We start from the raw sequence: 12708 nt of genomic DNA, 5'->3' as shown, positions 1-12708 counted from the left end.
TAATCCTAAGGATTTTAATTTTAATACATTTAGGAACCTTTTTCTAAGAAGAGGTCGATAGGATTCACAGAGGGACATGGTGGGGGGATGGGGTCCATAGTACACAGAAAGGTTAATAACCCGAGTCATACAGGGATTCCTTGCCAAAGTGGGCAAATAGGCAGCAGGAGAGCTCCAGCTTCGTACTTCTCGCTTTAATCCCGACTTTAAGAACCAGGTGCTTCAAGGGTTAAAGACAGGGCTGCCTGCAGCCTGGGTCCTGTTCTCATCTTGTGAGTTGTAACTGAGTCCAAAGCCGAGGATTAGCCAACGTTCCCAAGGCCTCGGCAGTCTGGCATGTCATCTGCGTGGCAAAAAAAAAAAAAAAAAATCAGTAAACACGCCCAGCTTGGGGAGTTTCAGCATCAAAGCCTCGGGCACGAAAACACACACACACACACACACACACACACACACACACACACACACACCGTTTTTTCATCTCCCATCACCCTCTCAATCTTCCTCCCCCACCCTGCTCCCTGCGGACCGAGAATAGGGTCAGTTGCTCGATCTCATTTTTCACTAGGGCGTTATCTACTGAGCTGGAATCCGCGCGTGCAGCACGAGTCCACCCCAAATCCTCATGCCCGGCACCCGCTGCTTCTTGGTGGAGCTCGGCATTCATTTTTTTTTTCTTTTACCTTTTGTTGTCCGTTTAGGAGACGCTTGAAAAAGGGGAAGACTGGGCGGGGTGGGGGTGAAAACAAGAAATAGACAGTCTCTCCTCCCCCCCCCCCCCCCGGAAAAGCTGTCTCCTGCCCAGACAATGACATAGCAGAATTCATGTTTCCCCTAGTCTAGGCAGTCAGACTGCTGTAATACTTTGCAATGCTATTAGCATGTGGTTCCTTTTCTCCTTCTCTTTCTGCAAACCTTTGAGAAACAGGCGCCCTCTCCTTGCCCTGCTCGGAGCTGCAGAGGAATTGAGGGGTGAGGCCAGGGCGGGAGGAGGGGGAGAAGGAGCAGCGAAAAAAAGGGAAAAAGAGAGCTTTGCTTTCTTGGTGGAGGCTTTCCTGTTACTATCACTGTAGCGTTTTTTTAGCCAATCTCTTAACTATGACGTCTGGGAGGCTGGATTCATGGCTTGCACATAATATTTAACACACCCACCAAGAAGTCGAGCTGCAGCAGTACTAGCCCAACCAGTCTCCAGCATGCAGTGTAGCTGAAAGGGGGCATTCACACTGCACCTGCCCATAGCTCTTTTCTCTCCTCTCTGAGGTTCGCTTTCTCTTTCTCGCTTCGCCCTTTCCCCTCCTCCCCAGCCCCCTCTTCTCTCAGGGCAGAAATGTAAGTCTGAGCCGAGATCCAAGGAGAGACATCATTTCCCCCCCTCCCCACCCTTTTCCCCTCCCCACCCCTCGGCAGAGCAGCTACCGATTCCTGGGAGCGTCGCCTCCCCTCCCTTCCCAGCGTCCCCCCCCGCCCCCCCCCCCCAGCTCCGTGAGTCCTTTGTGCCAGCTCTCCTTTTCGCCTTGGCGGCCGTGTCAACGCTGAACCGTCCAAGTGCCTGGATATCGAGCTTGAGCGCCGCGGGTTCGAGCCCAATCAGCCGGGACTCTGGCTTCCCCGGGGCGCTGGAGGTGGTGGTGGTGGATGGAAGGATTTGGAAATCTTAGAAGCGCAGCATTTGCAAGCCAATGTTTGTAACCGGGCTGCGGACGAGAGCGCGTCCCGTTGCTGCTCCTCCTGCTGCATCGCGGGTCCCTTTCCTGAGGATGGGAAGACGCGTCTTCTCCAAGCACTATGGATGATTCTTTTTTCCTCTCCTGAATTCTTCGCAGGGTGCTGCATGTGTCTGTTTGTTCGTGGTTTTTATTTTTAATCCCCCATCCTTTTTTTTTCTCTCCCTTTAGTCGTCCTCCATCTCTCCATCCTCCTTTCGGAGGGGGGAAAAACCTCCCTGAGATCCATGTGTTAAGCAGAGTAATGATATAATAATAAAAGAATAGTTTCTAGATGGCACGCTTTTGTGAAATTTTTTGCAGTTTTTTTTCTAAAAACAAAAAAGGGAGGTAGTGAAGACTCCTGGCTTCTAAGTGTATTTATTTTTTAACTGTTTTAGGAAGATAACTTTATTGACTTTGTTTGATTTGTCCATCAGTAGAATAGAATTATTTTTTTTTAAAAGGAGCTTTTTCTGTGAAAAAGCCTCTCCCACCTACCATTACCAACACCTCCTTCCCCAGCCCCTCCATACACACTTTTAGCTATTTAAAACTCTTAATTTATTAGTCTCCTTCTCGTAGCAAGCCCCAGTCTCTTTAAAGTCTCCTTGGCCATGAAAATGATCTTGGTCCGCAAATTCCGGGTGCTTATCCTCATGGTGTTTTTGATTGCCTGCACCATGCACATCGTGATCGATCTGTTACCAAAGTTGGAGAAGCGCGCGGCTAGGAGTGATGGGGACCCCGGCTGCTCCTGCTCTCACCCCCCGAGCGAGGAGGCGCAAGGCTGGGGGAAGCAGAGGACTAAGAGCGGGGCTGATTCGGGCTGGCCTAACAAACACACGCTGCGGATCCTGCAGGACTTCAGCAGCGACCCGAGCTCCAACCTCACCTCCCACTCGCTGGAGAAGCTCCCCGGGACCGGAACGGGGACCGGCGCCGGGGCCGGGACAGCTGCAGCGGCTGACAGGTCCGAGGCAGCGGCGGCGGCGTTTAAGAGGCTGGAGCCGGGCGGTGGCGGAGACGGCGTGCAGCGAGGTCTCCCCCACAAACACCTCATTCAAGATGGGAGTAAGGCGAGCAAAGTGCCGCTGGGGAAGGACGGCTCTAAGCTGGTAGCCCTGTTCCAACACCCTCTCTACAACATCGCCATTCCGCCTCTCACAGGGGACGATGTCTTGTTCAACGTGGAGAGCGATATCCGATTTAACCCCAAAGCAGCTGAAAATCAGCAATGGTGAGTCGAGTGGTGGAGAAAGAGGCAATGTTTCTGTGACCACGGCTGGAGAGAACACCAGGGAACCCTTAGGCTTTGAGGAGAGGGCTGGTTTCTTTGGAGGAACGGTGGAGAGGCACTGGGTGGGTGGGGGGGGGGGGGTGAGGAACGGGAAGGGGAGGATGCTTCCCAAAATTCGCTGTCAAGTTTTGCCATTCATTACTAGCACAATTAGATTTTTCCATTTGAAGTCCTAAAGGAGTTGAGGGGTGGGTGGGGGTGGGGTGAGGGTGAGGAGGACATGAATTCTACCGAGTGATTATCCAGAATCGCAGACATTGCTAAAAGGTGCTCAATTCACCCTAGTCAGAGCCATCAAGACCTAAAATGAAAATTATCTCGGTAATTCTACCCAGCCAGGGTCAGAGGATACCCTGGTGTCTTAAGTCCAAAATGTTTTTTTAGGCTTGGAGAAAGTGAGATCCATGTGGAAGTATCTTCTCTAAATACAGTTCTTACTGATCTAAAAATAAATAAATAACCAAATAGCCCCTATTTACCACATCTCACTTAGAAAACATTTGTGGTTTATGCTTTAAATAAGGTTGAAACCTTTTTCTGCCCTGAGAATGATTTCCTGGTGGGTCTCAGACGCGCCTAATGAATCTTTTAAAAACCAATCATTGAGAATAAAATAAACTTGTCCAGTGTGCAAGAGAAGCAAAGGAGACTATCAGAAGTAATTCTTTGGGAGAAGACTGATAATTGCCCTTTGAACCCATTTGAGCTGAGAGATAGGGAAGGCTTATGTCACTCTCAGGTGACCGTCAGAGCTTCGAGTGCTCTTTCCCTTAGAGTGGACCACCTTTTAAAAATGGCCTGGTCCATGCCCTCCCTCCCTTCTTCCCAACTTTCCAGATCAAAATAAACACAGATGTTGTAACCCAGAGTAGTGACATATTAACTCCCTCCAAGGCTGGAGAAAGTAACTGCCAACCGGTATTTTGTACAATAACCTTCTCAATGAACAGATGGTAAGAAAACTTCAAGATGTTGACGTCTGACAATATCCCTTCTCTCTTGACATAGAGGTTGTCTTTCTTATCTCCACCTCCCTTCAGCCCTAGAGGTACTTATCCAGTCTCTACCCCTACGAACTCCTCCCCCCCAATCCACCCCAGCATAACTCCTTCTTCCCACCCCCCTCTACCGCCCCCCCCCCCAGCATTTAGTGTGCTCTGTACTCTGCCTTCCCCATTGATTTTTAAAGGGAAAGCTTGAAAATTTGAAGAAGGTGGCAAGGGAAGATATTCAGAGACTTGTCGCTAATACAACAGCACCCTCTCTCCCACTCAGGGACATTGTTCAGGTCTCTGTCACTGCTTGGTACATACAATAAGTATGAGACAGGCAGCAAGAGAACAGTCACTCTGATTTCTGTCTTCCATCCCCTTCCCTTTTCCATTTTGGGTTTGGGTTTGCAGAACAGAACATCATCTGGAGGGGGTGACCTTTTTGGCCCCAAGTTAACAGCCACTTAGGAAAGTTCCATTTTCCTCTCTTGACTCAGCTTCATGCTGCAGTCAGAGGGCTAGCCACAGTGACCATATGTACCACTGACCTCTAGAAGAGGGATTTGATGACGGAGCAAGTGGGTGGAGGGTCTGATACCAGGCTGCCCCTCTTGTTCCTATTAGCTATTGCTCCCAAGGCTTATATAATTAAAATCAATTTAGCACTTAGCATAATTCATACACCTCCTTGTTAGAACAATAGCTTAAAGCAAAAGGCAGATTTCCTACAGACCTGGGACATATTTGTGATTTACATTTCGAAGGCAGTCAAAGGAAATTGTGTTTCCTTTGCTCCCCAGGAACAATCTACAGTATAATATCTTAATTTGACATTATAATTGTCAGGCAATTTTCAGGACATATTCCTCATACAAAAGAGAGGCTCTGGATGGCTTTGACATTTTGGTGTCTGTTTTGCTTAAGTTACAGCCATTCTACAGAGTCTCCGGAGAGTAAATAAAGATTATGGTCTTTAAAGATGTTACTGGATGTTAAAAACATATCCACTGACAAATACACATATAGACACCTTAACCCGAAAATTGCAACTGTAATACATTCAGTAGAGATTCATTCCAACAATGTGCAGGAAATGTATTTATTTTTAACTCCAGGTTTGTTTGGTTTTTTCAACTTATACCAAAGACAGGACAAAAAATGTTTTCTTTGTGCCACTCACATGCCCATCACATTCATCTGAAAGATAGACATTTCTTTGTCCTTTATTGGTTATTAATTCAGAACAACCCACAAGTAAATGTTTTTTTTTCCTATTCCCCTCTCCCCTTGTTTGGTAGGCACAATGAAGGTAATGAAGATGAAGAATTTTTACCCACGGGGGAGACAGCTGTCGACACCTATCCCAACTGGCTAAAATTTCACATTGGCATTAATCGATATGAGTTATATTCTAAACACAACCCTGCGATTGGAGCATTGCTGCAAGATCTAGTGTCCCAAAAGATCACCAGCGTTGGTAGGTGTTCATTTAATTTGGTTCTCTTTGGCTATTTAACCCTGCCTTTGAGCTGGGGTGTCTCTGTTGCTATCAGCTGATATCTCCTTTAAGTGAGTGGTATGTAGTCAGTCATTCATTACTAAAGCATTGCTTCCGGGCACTATTAAAGTTGGCACTCCTTTTGGGTTGGGAGCCTAAGAGGCTTTTTGAAGGGAATGCCTTGGATGCACTTAGCACTAAATGGGCTTTTACTCTTTTGCTGCAATGTGATCTTGCCAAAAAGGGAGAAAGAGAAAACATTGTGGAATACTTTGAATTTCATCTTTGTTCCCTAGGGGAGATACTGAGGCAAGAGTTCTTCCAAAGCAAGAATCATGGTCTTTCCCAAAAATTCGGAGATGAATGCATGTCAAGGTTTTCCCCAAACCTGCCTTTTTCCATGTTAGGCACCAAATGCCACAGTCTAGTACATAGTTCTGTTGCTGACTCTCTAATAGAGTACATACCATACCAGATGCTTTGTGATACTCTGGGAAGGCAGAAGCAGATAGCTGGAATGAGAATTTCTAATGACTTCAAACCATTTTCAAATCAGGTTATTGATCTGAGGGAAGAAGAGGACCTTATTTTCATACAACAATTTGGGCAATACTTTTTTGGGGGGGCTGGCAAAGGCACCTACAGAATATGGTAGTTTTGGTGTGCCATCAGTAGTTTTAAAGAATCATCTTCAAGTATTTTGTCATCTGACAAATAGGACCAAGTTACTGGCTTAGGGAACTAGGCCAGCAGCGGTTTCTTCGGTGTTAGTGTTGGGTTTGTAGGGGTTTATTTGCCAATATGTGGGCTATTATTTCTGAAGACATTGATTTCAAGGGTGGATGAGCTGAATGTCTCTGAAAGACAGAATCAGGATAACCTGTGGACCTAGTGCTGTGGCCTATAGTATGCACTGGACCTGACACAGTGCCTGACTTCTAGTAGGTACTCAATAAATGTTTATCTTGCACTTGCTGCTTGGCCGTATAAGAATGTAGATATACACAGTAAGAATTCCTACTACATTGTAGGTGGCAGGAAGATAGATGGAGATCCTTACAATCCTTCATATGTATACATACATACATACATGTATAATTTTTCTTTACAGTTGTGAATTGGAGGCACTAATGGCCAGCCCTTTCCAGGATCTTGTAATTCAGGATTACAAGGGGAATAAGAATAGCTTGGAGTCATATTTACAAGAGTTCATATAGACCAAGGGTTTTTTTTTTTTTACTCTGAATGCCAGATGCTCAGTTTGTAACTAAGAGAGTAGGAAAGACAGCTTCCTCCAAAGTTTGTGTTAATTATGTGTCAGTGAAAGAAAAAAAAAAAGAATGAATTGAGTGCTCATCCCTAGCCTTCACATAACTGACCTTGAAGAAGTGGTCTGCCCACTCTGGCAACCTGTCACCGGGCCCATCAGCAGTTCTAGCTTTGGCTTTTCCCCTCCCCCGTCTCCTGGCCCTTTCAGTCACAGCCCTTGAAAAATCTGAGCCACGGATCTGAACGCTACTTGAGCAGCCTGGATTTGATGATTTAATTTTACAGTGCCATGTACCTTGTGGCATTGCCACTGGGAACTGAGGGCATTGATGGCTCAGTTTTCCAAGCTGCTTCTTGTTGGTCCTGTGCATTTGAAATTAAGTGGAGGTAGAGTGTTGAGACCAACTACTGTTTGTGTCTGTTAGGCAGCACTATGCCTGCTTATTTTATTATATTAGGTGCTATAGTTAATTAACCATATGTAAATGCTAATTACATGACAAATATAAGGTAGGATAGTAGGAACACTTCAAAAACGGGGGGAAATAAAAGTCCTGTGGCCTGCCCTCAAGGAAGATTCATTCCTATAGTGGAACAATCACTGAATTGGAAGTTAGATCTCAGTTCTATTCCCAGCCCTGGCATTAATTATTGATGTGACCCTGGGAAAATCACTTCAACTCCCTGGAATTCTGTTTCCTCATCTATCAAAGAAAAAGAAGAATTGTTGGACTACCTTTCTCCAAAAGGGGGTTGTAAGGATCAGAGTGAGATCATAGCTATAAGAAGTGTTTAGCTAGGTGACCTAGTGGATAGAATACTGGGCCCAGAGTGAGGAAGACCTGAGTTCAAATCCAGCTTTAGATATTTACTCATGTGTTACACATGTGACCCCAGGTAAGTCACTTAATCTTCCTTTGCCTCAGTTTCCTTCACTGTAAAATGGGAATAATCACAATAATAGTGTTTATTTCCTGGGGTTACGGTGAGGATCAAATGAGATAGTATTCATGAAGCACTTAGCACAGCGCCTGACACATAGTAGGTGTTTAATAAATGTTTGTTTCCTTTCCACCCCCTAGAAAAAAATGGGAAGTGCTTTGAGTTGTGCCTATAAAGTACCAAGACACCCTATAACTTTCATGGGAGACAGTCTCTTTATTTTTATAGTAACAATTCATAGAGACCACAAGAGGTCATTGTTAATAATTTAGGCTTAATTAATAAAATAATAAAGTAATAATAAATAAAAATAAAAAAATAATAAAAAGGCTTGCACAAGACCTAGAGAAGAGGGAAAGTCGATGGCAAAATAAAGGCTTTTTTTTTTCTGGTTCTCTTATTTCCTGGTCACTGTTCATCACCCAGCACTTAGCACAGTGCCTGGCACTTATTGCTTTTTAAAAATCCTTTTGTTCATTCTTAAGGACCTAAGAATTAAGATATGCTATATGCGCAGAGCTCTGCTTGGTACAGTAGGTGACACAAAACGCATGTATAAATGTCAGAGCTGGGGAAGATATTAGAGATCACTGGAAAAGAAAACAGGCCCAGAGAAATGACTTGCCTAAGGTCACGAAGCCAGTAGGGAGCACACAGGAATTTGGACCTCAACCTTAGGAAACTTAGGCTCCTTTTATGCAAAAAAGATGTTAGCACTGATTTTGGGACACAGAGAGAGGGTTCTCTTTTTTAAAATGAAGTATTTGGCGTGACTAATGTTACCTAAGTGAGATCCTAGAAGTCAGGAATATAATACTTAATATTCTCTACCCCTCTTCAGCTTTGATGCAAACAAAGTACGATGCTTTCCCTCTCTCCTTGGTCTTCAGCTTTCCCATCTTGGCTACCTTCACTGAGAAGGACTGTGGGTCAACTGATGTCCAAAGAAAGCTAGTGTACTGGCTAGGAGGAGCACAACTTCAGTATTCAGCATCGTTACAATGATAACCAGTACAATGCACCATAAATGTTACTGAATACCACATCTTCTCTTTGTGGGCCTGTCTGCCAACCCTTCCTCCGAGAGGCCCAAAAGGCAAGGTTCTGTTAGCAGATGGCCCTATATACCTAATCTACAACAACGGCTACTCATTTCATTCCCTGCTTCTTGTTTGGGTGTGTTGGGTTGTAGGTTTTTTCCAAAAAGCAGACATAACTGGGTGTTTTCATGGACCGTAGGTTCCATATGAGTCAACAATATGACGATGTAGCCAAAAAAAGCTAATGCAGTCTTAGGTGGCATTAATAGGAGTATAATGTCCAAATTGCAGGAGCTCATATAAAATCCCATTGTACTTTGCCCTTGTTGGACCATATTTGGAGTGTTGTTTTCAGTACTAGGAGCCACATTTTAGGAAAGATGTTGACTTGCTGGAATTCTTATAGAGGAAGGAAACCAGGATGGTTAAGGGCCTATAGGCCATGCCTTACAAGGATAGAATAAAGGAATGGGGATGTTTGGCCTGGTTAAAGAGAAGAAAAACCTTGGGTTATGGGGAGGGCAGATATCTGTCTTCAAGTATTTGAAGGGCTAGCATACGGAAGAGGGGCTTAATGTTTTCTACTTGGCCCCAGATAGCAAAACTAGGCACAGTGAATAAGAGATTGTAGAATGATAGATTTGGGTTTTCTGGAAGAGAAAAATTACTAACAATTAGGACTATTCCGAAGTGGAATAGGGACAGCTAAGTGGCACAGTGGATAGAGCACCAGGCCTGGAGTCAGGAAGACCTGAGTTCAGATCTGGCGTCAGACACTTACTAACTGTGTGATCCTGGACAAGTCATTTAGCCCTGTTTGCCTCAGTTTCCTCATCTGGAAAATGATTTGGAAAAGGAAATAGCAAACCATTCCAGTATCCATGCCGAGAAAACCCCAAATAAGGTCATGAAAAGTAAGACACGACAGAAACGACTCAACGACAGCAAAAAGTGGAATAGACTGCCTAAAGAGGTCATGACTTTCCCTTTAGTGAAGGTCTTCAAACAGAAACTACATGATAGTTATCTGGAGATATTGTAGAAGGGAATCTTGCTCCAGGGAGGGTTTGGCCAGATGACTTCTGAAGGCCCTTATAAGTCTGAAACTGAGGAGGTATCATGTTATATCAAGCATTTGGTTCTTGAGATTTAAAAAAATATACATTTAATTTCCTAGAATGATAGAGCTGGAAGAGTGCTTACAGGTCATTTAGTTCTAACCCCTGGTGAGGAAACTCAGATCCAGAATATTTAAAAGACTGGCCCAGGCTGTACAGTTAGTTAGTAGGAAAACCAGGACTAGGATCCAGAGTGATATGTCACAGTACATCTCCTTGAATCTCCAGAGGGCTGAAGGCCAATCATGATCTAAATGGGGCCTCTGTGATTAATCTTCATATTTATCAAAGACAAAGTGGGGTGACTGGGCAGTGCACCACCCAATGCCATTTGCAGAGATCCTTGGTAATTTTTCACATACCTATGGTTGCTCATCAAGGAGCGCTATGGTACAATGGAAGGAACCTTGGGTTCAAATTCTACCTCTGACACTCACTACCTACATGAGCCCGGGCAAGTCACTTCACCCTGTTTGCCTCATTTTCCTCATCTACAAAGTGAGCTGGAGAAGGAAGTGGCAAACCACTCCAGTGTCTTGGCCAAGAAAACCCCAAATGGGGTCACGGAGAATTGGACCCAACCGAAGTAACTGAACAACAACACCCTGAATTGGTCAAAGTAGTTTCCTTACCCAGTAATTCCCTATACCAGTGAAATCACAGGTCTAGTCTCTAATCCTTTGTAGGGTCATAGATTTAGTGCTGAAAAGAGCCATGTAGTTCAACTCTCTCATTTTACCTATGTAGAAACTGAAGCCCAGAGAGGTTAAGTGATTTGCCTAAAGTCACGCAGGTAGTAACTGGCAGTGCCAGGATTTAAATTCAGATTTTCTAACATCGAATCTCGAACTCCTTTCTGCTATACCTACCCTAACATAGTGCCTTGACATAGTAAGTTTGTTCTTGTGGTTGAGTTCTGCCTAACTCTCCATGACCCCATTTGGGGTTTTCGTGGCTGAGATACTAGAGTGGTTTGTCATTTCCTTCTCCAGATCATTTTACAGATCAGTAAACCGAGGCAAACAGGGTTAAGTGATTTGCCCAGGTCACATAGCTAGTAAGTGTCTGAGGCCAGATTTGAACTCATAAAGATGTGTCTTCCTAAATCCAGGACCTGGGCTCTATCCACTGTGCCACCTAGCAAGTAGGTGCTCAACTATGTTGTATTGAATTGCCCAAGGTCACCCAGCTGGCTGAATTGAGCCTAGAACTCAGATGTCTTGACTCTTGTTCTACAGCTCAGCCTGTGACATCCACTTCCCTGAACCTCTAGTGAGGTCACTTTGTAGCTTTTGTCTGATAGTTATTCAGCTGGTAAATATTATTGTTGGTTAAAAGATTCATCTGAGCTTCTCTAAATCTTTTTCTTGAGATTATTCAATTGAATTCAGCCTATTCAGAGCTACTTAACCAAATTCATGAAATTCTGTGTTGCATAAAGTATAGATGGTTATTACCAATAGAGGTATATTTATAGCCAGAGTCCCAGCTGCTTAGTAACCAGGTTCTGTTTTCCTCTTTAAAGGGGTTGGGGATATTATCTAACTCTCTATTCAGTTTGAAATCATGCATGTGATGTCTTCAGTTTGTGCCTGCAATAATTAAATTGCTATCACATACAATTATGGATAGAGAGAATAAATGGCACAATTAACTGCTGTGTACTCCACATTACTGTTAAAAATCATTATGGCATATAAGTATTTTGGCCGGCTCTGAGGTCTAAATACACATTTTTACAAACGCTCCATCCGGGTGACAAAGCGTGGTTTCAAGAATGTGCCTGAGTCAGAATAATAGCTCAATGGGCTATAAATCCTAGACTGTAATTGATTTACTAAAAAGGAAAAGAATAAATCCATCTTGAATCAGGAGGCTAATTGACTTGCAAGCCAGGAGGAAACAAAAGGGACTTGCAGTTGTGGCCGCCCACGGGGGTGAGGTGACTACTTTGCTACCCACTTTCAGTGCTCCTGGCTGTCCTGTCTTCAGAGTTTATTGCTGAAGTTACTGAGCTGAGGTGCTTTCCCTGACCTTTATCTCACACGATAAGACCTCTTGCAATCTCAGCTATGTGCCTCCTTCCGCTTTGCCTGGGCCTTTTCATTTTGACCTTTGCTCGCTCCTCTCCCCTCACCTGAGGGCTACACACCCATTAGAATTAGAGCTGGAAGGTCACCCATTCTAGCCCTTTCCCTCATTGGAGAATCTCTCCTCAACATCTCTCACTCTTCAGATTGCCTAGGGAGACATTATAGAGTAAGCTGGAAAAAGCCCTTGGAGATGGCTTAGTATGTTGGAAAAAGCAATTCAAAGACCTGGGTTCAAATTCTTTCTGTGCTACTTATTACCTTGGATAAGTCCTTTACCCTCCCCTGGCCCTCATTTCCACAGCTGTAAAATGATGGCCCCTGAGGAATCTCCAGGTCCAGGTCTGTATTCCTGTGATTCCATAACCTGGGTTTAAATACCAACACTGACTCTATATGTGTTACCTTGGGCAAGTCATTTAACTTCTATGTACCTCAATTTCCTCACCTGTAAAATGAGGGTGCTGCACTAGATAGATGGCTTCTATGGTCTCTCCCAGCTCATGATGCAGTGCTGTCTAATCTAGGAATTCATCCTGGGCAGCTAGGTGGCACAGTGGATGGAGCTCCGAGTCTAGAGTCAGGAAGACCTGAGTTCAAATGCAACCTCAGATACTTGCTAGCTGTGTGACCCTAGGCAAGTCACTTAACTTGTTTGCCTCAGTTTCCTCAACTGCAGAAGGAAATGGCAAACCATTTAAGCAACTTTGTCAAGAAAACCCCAAATCAGGTCACGAAGAATCCAGCACGACT

General features: G+C 44.4%; 1 protein-coding gene across 1 annotated transcript in view; it reads left to right on the top strand.

Annotated features, from left to right (window-relative positions):
- The first annotated feature begins 1164 nt into the window (after positions 1–1164).
- FAM20C (FAM20C golgi associated secretory pathway kinase) overlaps positions 1165–12708 on the top strand; it is a 149620-nt gene continuing 138076 nt past the window's right edge. The window contains exons 1-2 of the mRNA XM_036741366.1: positions 1165–2946; positions 5297–5475. Coding sequence (XP_036597261.1) covers positions 2324–2946; positions 5297–5475 — 802 coding nt within the window. The 5' untranslated portion in view covers positions 1165–2323. The remainder of the gene's footprint in view (positions 2947–5296; positions 5476–12708) is intronic.

The sequence above is a fragment of the Trichosurus vulpecula genome, chromosome 1 (genome assembly GCF_011100635.1).
Source record: "Trichosurus vulpecula isolate mTriVul1 chromosome 1, mTriVul1.pri, whole genome shotgun sequence".
Taxonomy (NCBI): Eukaryota; Metazoa; Chordata; class Mammalia; order Diprotodontia; family Phalangeridae; genus Trichosurus; species Trichosurus vulpecula.
Note: the sequence above shows the minus strand (reverse complement) of the source record. Positions and strands in the feature narration are given on the sequence as shown.